This window comes from Camelus bactrianus, chromosome X (assembly GCF_048773025.1).
Source record: "Camelus bactrianus isolate YW-2024 breed Bactrian camel chromosome X, ASM4877302v1, whole genome shotgun sequence".
NCBI classification, from domain to species: domain Eukaryota; kingdom Metazoa; phylum Chordata; class Mammalia; order Artiodactyla; family Camelidae; genus Camelus; species Camelus bactrianus.
Genome location: NC_133575.1, coordinates 47,481,713 through 47,487,332, shown reverse-complemented (window position 1 = coordinate 47,487,332; position 5,620 = coordinate 47,481,713). Strand labels below are relative to the sequence as shown.

The 5,620-nt window shown below is 37.5% G+C and overlaps 1 protein-coding gene across 1 annotated transcript; it reads left to right on the top strand.

Annotated features, from left to right (window-relative positions):
• Positions 1 to 1,205: 1,205 nt before the first annotated feature.
• LOC105083724 (profilin-2-like) lies at positions 1,206 to 1,667 on the top strand. The gene has a single exon (XM_010973663.2). The coding sequence runs from the start codon at positions 1,206 to 1,208 to the stop codon at positions 1,665 to 1,667; it is 462 nt and encodes a 153-aa protein (XP_010971965.1).
• Positions 1,668 to 5,620: the final 3,953 nt, after the last annotated feature.

Genomic DNA, 5,620 nt, shown 5'->3' with positions numbered 1-5,620 from the left:
GCGTCATAAAGGGAGGGAGTTTTTTGTTTTTTTTTTTTGTTTGTTTGTTTGTTTTTACTACTTGATCTCCAAAGTCTTGAACAGACCTGGCACACAGTAAGTATTCAATAAATATTTGTTGAATACATGAATTTTCTAAGCTATCCTTGACTTTTTCCACCATTAACTTTAGTCATTCTTCCCAACAATTCCTCCTTAAAGGAAGTAAATTTCAGAGGAGCTAAGTTAAATTCAGAGGCACAGATGGTGGTTTGCCAAAGGTTGCAGGAGAGTCACAAATCAGATTGGACTCCCAGAGGAGTAGAGAAAGCCTTGGACTAAGAGGGAAAATATGGAAGAAGAAAGTATTACTCATATTTCAGTGAAGGGAATACTATTATCGATTTATTATTTGTCTTCTCCTATTATGATGCCAACTCCATGAGGTTTCTCTCTGTTCACTACTGTACTCCAATGCCTAGAAAAGTACTTGGCACACAGTGAATTCTTCATGGATACTTGTTGAATGACTAGATGAAAATGAATTATTCTACACTCACAGTTGGTGTGGGTCAGAAGATAAACTAGAAGGAAAGAATCTAGAGTCAAGGAAATCATTAGGAGGCTCTTATGGTCATCCAAAAGAAGTTGTAAACCAGTGATCCTGTTGACTTTTTGGCTTTGTACCTAGAGCTCAGATCTCAGATTAGTCAACATCTGAGATACTAGTTGCCACAGTAAATCTCACATGTCCTACTTTATATCCAAACCTCTAACTCAATTATTGCCCATTTATGTTTTACTTTGAGAGCTTTTTTAAATTGGGGTTGGTATGCTTCCGATGGTATCCTAGGGAAGTAAGTAGGTGTATTTTGCCCCACTATCACACTAGCAGAAATACAGCCTCAGTAAGCTACTGCCAAAGGTCATCCATGATGTGGTAGATGATGCCTATTTAAAAAGTCACAGAGCCTTTGTGACCTCACTCCTGCTCCAGAGGTAGCTTGATAAATCACAGCACAGGGCAGCTGAGACATAACTTCATACAATTCATCAAGACCTCCCTACCTTGCTGCTGGGGAGAGGCCATCAGAAACAGATTGTATTTTTAGCTTATTTCAGTCTTAGCTTATCAGTCATCTTGAGCCAACTACCAGCAATTTCTTTTGAAGACCAACTTGCTAGAAAGCATTTTATTCATCATTTAGAGACAGCTAAATTGAATCATGCAGTGTGTAGGGGATATCAGTAAAGAAGTCTGGCAAGACTGCCTCACCCTCTTCCTACAGACTGGCATGTGCTGTGATGCAGCAATAATCACCAATTCCCCACCCTGGTTGTTAGCATCTTATCCTGAAGGCAACTTGTTCCAGTTAACCCAGGAAGAAATTCAAGTCTTGCTGGTGAGAGAGGGGAGAGAGAAGTTGTTTCTTCAGGGAATCACCCTTGCAGGGACCAAATGCTTGTTGATTAGGGACAACCTGTACACTGAAGGCAACAACACCATGGACCTCCGCACCAAAGGCCAGAGTCGGGGCAGCCAGGCAGTGACAGTAGTTCAGATCGAGTCTGTATACCTTGTGGTGGTGGGACAAAAAGGAACAGAAGGAGGGCCTCTCAACCTCAAGGCTTTTGAGATGGCAGGTTACATCAGAGAGGCCATTCGTCAACACATGGCCCATTTCTAACTAAATAAAAAGGAATTGGTGTTTCACCTGTAATTTGAATTTGGTGTTATCTGATTCACTTGCTACATTAACATAGTCTTGGGGAGAAAAGAAAGGGAGATCTCAGATCAGGTTTGGAGATGTGTGTGTGTGTATGTGAGTGTGTGTGTGTTGGGAAGGGGTGCAGATTGGGGAGTGAGTATTCAGGCATTCGGTTTTTTATGCCTTTGTTACACCTAGAACACTATCTTTCATTTCTTAGGAAATGGAGGGAAGAGTAGTGGTCTGGGAACTGGAAAATCTTTGGTTGTAATCCCAACTTCTTCCTAAATTACTATGAGATCTTTCTCTCTCTGGGCCTGTTTCCTTAACTGTACAATGAGAAATTCATTATGTCTTTAAGGCCCCTTCAAACTCTGGAAATTTAAGATTTTATAATATCACACACATCCTTCAAAATCCAGTTCCAGTTGAGGAAGCTTTCTCTGCCTGGCTCAACCCTTATGATACAGGAAAAATAAATGTGGAGGAGAGGATGGCCATGTTCCAGGTCTTGGTTGAGTCCCTGGGACACACTCCGCCAAGGGTGGGTCCTTGGCTTCATGCAGAAAAGATCTCAAGAGTGAGTTACAGTTTAGTAAAGGTAGATTTATTCAGAAAGATACGTACTCCATAGACAGAGAGAAGGCTGTTTCAGAAGACAAGAGAAAGGCCACAAAGTGTAGGGGCTGGGTGCCGTAAAAAATAGGTACACACTACATAGAGTACAGTCTGTCTCAGAAGGGAGACTGGCCATGAGGTGTGGGGGTTGTTAATATTTATGGGCTCAGTAACTTCATATGTTAACAAGTGGGAGAATTATACCAACTATTTTGGGGAAGGAATGGGAATTCCAGGAACTGGGCCACCACTCACTTTTTGACCTTTTATGGTTAGCCTCAGAACTGTCATGGCACCTGCAGGAATGCCATTTACCATGATAATGTATTACAATGAGCGTATAATGAAGCTCAAGATCTACTAGAAGTCAAATCTTCCACCATCTTGGGCCTCCAGGCCTGTTGAGAGTTGAATTTTCTGCCACCTTGGCATTAATTGCTGTGTTATTTCTTGAATGGCTATCCCCAGCTTCTTCTTTCCTGTCTCATCTACAGCTGACTAATTTGAATTCCTACAGCACTATCTCTGGGAAATTTTCTTGGAATTAATCATACTCTGTCCAACATTTCTTGGATGACTATTCTGTGTTCTTATTTAAATTTTCACACACACACACATTGGTTTTGTTTCACAACCTTATTATAATCTCCTAAAGGGCAGATGGCATGTCTTCTACTTCTCTATTTCCCTCCTAGGATAACCCAGCATGGGACTTTGCCAGGGGAATTGGCTACCTGTGTAAAATCACTTACCAGGAAGAGAGAGATTTTCCAAAGTGGGGATTCTGCTGGGTGTGGATGATCCAGGGTGCTGGTGGCTGGATTTTACTCTTCCAATTTGTAGTTCAGTTTTAGACCATTTATCTGTTCATTGTTGTCACTGGCAGGGGAAACCTGGGTGGAAAAAGCTAAGAAAGGAGGTTAAAAGTTCTAACCATTCAATCTGGCTTGTTGCTAGCTACTTTGGACAAACTCGGGTGAGAGAAAGAACAAATGAAAAAGATGAGATTGAGTAATAAATTATAGTGCTTATTTGACTTTGGTACTTATATGATTCTGCTGTCACCAGTCCCCAGGAGTAGTGATTAAGCAGAACCCTCTTCTCTATTAATTACAAAGAATCACTTCAAACATCCCCTCCCCACATACACACCCTCATGAGACTGTAAAGTTTAGTTTAAACATGGATGTTGTCAAAAATTTATAGAACAGTGAAATTCAATATAAATATAATGCTAATCATATATGTAACAATAATTTTAGTAGTCATATTAAAAAGAAAAAAGAAACAAGTGAATGTAATTTTAAGAATATATTTTATTTAATCCAGTACATCAAAAATAATATTATATAAAATGTAATCAATAAAACAATCTTTTTTAATATATTTTTATTAAAGTATAGTAAGTATACAATGTTCTGTCAATTTCTGTTGTACAGCACAATACTTCTGTCATATAAGAACATACAAATATTTATTTTCATATTCCTTTTAACCATAAGTTACTACAATGTACTGAATATACTTCCCTGTCCTATACAGTATAAACTTGTTGTTTATCTATTTTATATATAGTAGTTAGTATCTGCAAACTTCAAACTTCCAATTTATCCCTCCCCCACTTCCCCCCACTGATAACCACAAGTTTGTTTTCTATGTCTGTGAGACTGTTTCTGTTTCCTAAATGTTTGTCTGACTTTTTTTTAAGATTCCACATATAATTGTTATCATATGGTATTTGTCTTTCTCTTTCTGGTTTACTTCACTTAGAATGACATTCTCCAGGTCCGTCCATGTTGCTGCAAATGGCATTATTTTTTATGGATGAGTATTATTCCATTGTATACATATACCACAACTTCTTTATCCAGTCATCTGTCAATGGACATTTAGGTTGTTTCCATGTATTGGCTATTGTAAATAGTGCTGCTATGAACATTGGAGTGCAGGTGTCATTTTGAATTAAGGATCCCTCTGGATATATGCCTAAGAGGGGAATGCTGGATTATATGGTAAGTCAATTTTTAGTCTTTTGAAGAATCTCCATACTGTTTTCCATAATGGCTGCACCAAACTGCATTCCCACCAGCAGTGAAGGAGGGTTCCCTTTTCTCCACACCCTCTCCAGTATTTGTTTGTGGACTTTTGAATGATGGCTATTCGGGCTTGTGTGAAGTAATACCTCATTGGAGTTTTGATTTGCATTTCTCTGATAATAAGCAATATTGAGTATTTTTTCATGTGCCTTTTGGCCATTTGTATGTCTTCATTGGAGAATTGCTTGTTTAGGTCTTTTGCCCATTTTTAGATTGGATTGTTTGCTTGTTTGTTTTTCTTATTAAGTTGTATGATCTATTTATATATTCTGGAAATTAAGCCCTTGTCAATCTCATCTTTTGCAAATATTTTCTCCCATTCTGTGGACTATATTTTTGTTTTGCTTATGGCTTCCTTTGTTGTGCAAAAGATTATAAGTTTAATTAGGTTACATTTGTTTGTTTTTGCTTTTATTTCTATGGATTGTGTAGACTGCCTTAGGAGAACATTACTGAGATTTATGTTGTGTGATGTTTTGCCTATGTTTTCTTTCAAGAGGTTTATAGTGTCTTGTCTTATATTTAGGCCTTTAATCCATTTTGAGTTTATTTTTGTGTATGGTGTGAGGGAGTATTCTAACTTCAATGATTTACATGCAGCTGTCCAGTTCTCCCAACACCATTTGCTGAAAAGACTGTCTTAACTCCACTGTATGTTCTTGCCTCCTTTGTCAAAGATTAATTGACCAAAAGACTGTGGTTTTATTTCTGAATCTCTATTCTGTTCCATTGATCCATATGCCTGTTTTAGTACCAATATCCTACTGTTTGGATTACTGTAGCTCTGTAGTATTGTCTGAAGTCTGGGAGATTTATTCCTCCAGCTTCATTCTTTTTCTTCAGTAATGCTATGGCAATTCTATGTCTTTTGTGATTCCATATAAATTTTAGGATTATTTGTTCTAATTCTGTGAAAAATATCCTGGGTAATTTGATAGGGATAGCATTAAATCTGTAGATTGGTTTGGATAGTACAGCCATTTTAACAATATTAATTCTTCCAATCCAAGAAGATAGGATACCTTTCCATTTTTTTAAATCATCTTTAATTTCCTTAATGTTTTGCAGCTTTCCACATATGTCTTTCACTTTCTTGGTCAGATTTATTCCTAAGTATTATTTTTGATGCAATTTTAAACAGGATTGTTTCTTTACTTTCCTTTTCTGATATTCCATTGTTAGCATAAAGAAATGCCACTGATTTTTGTATGTTAATCT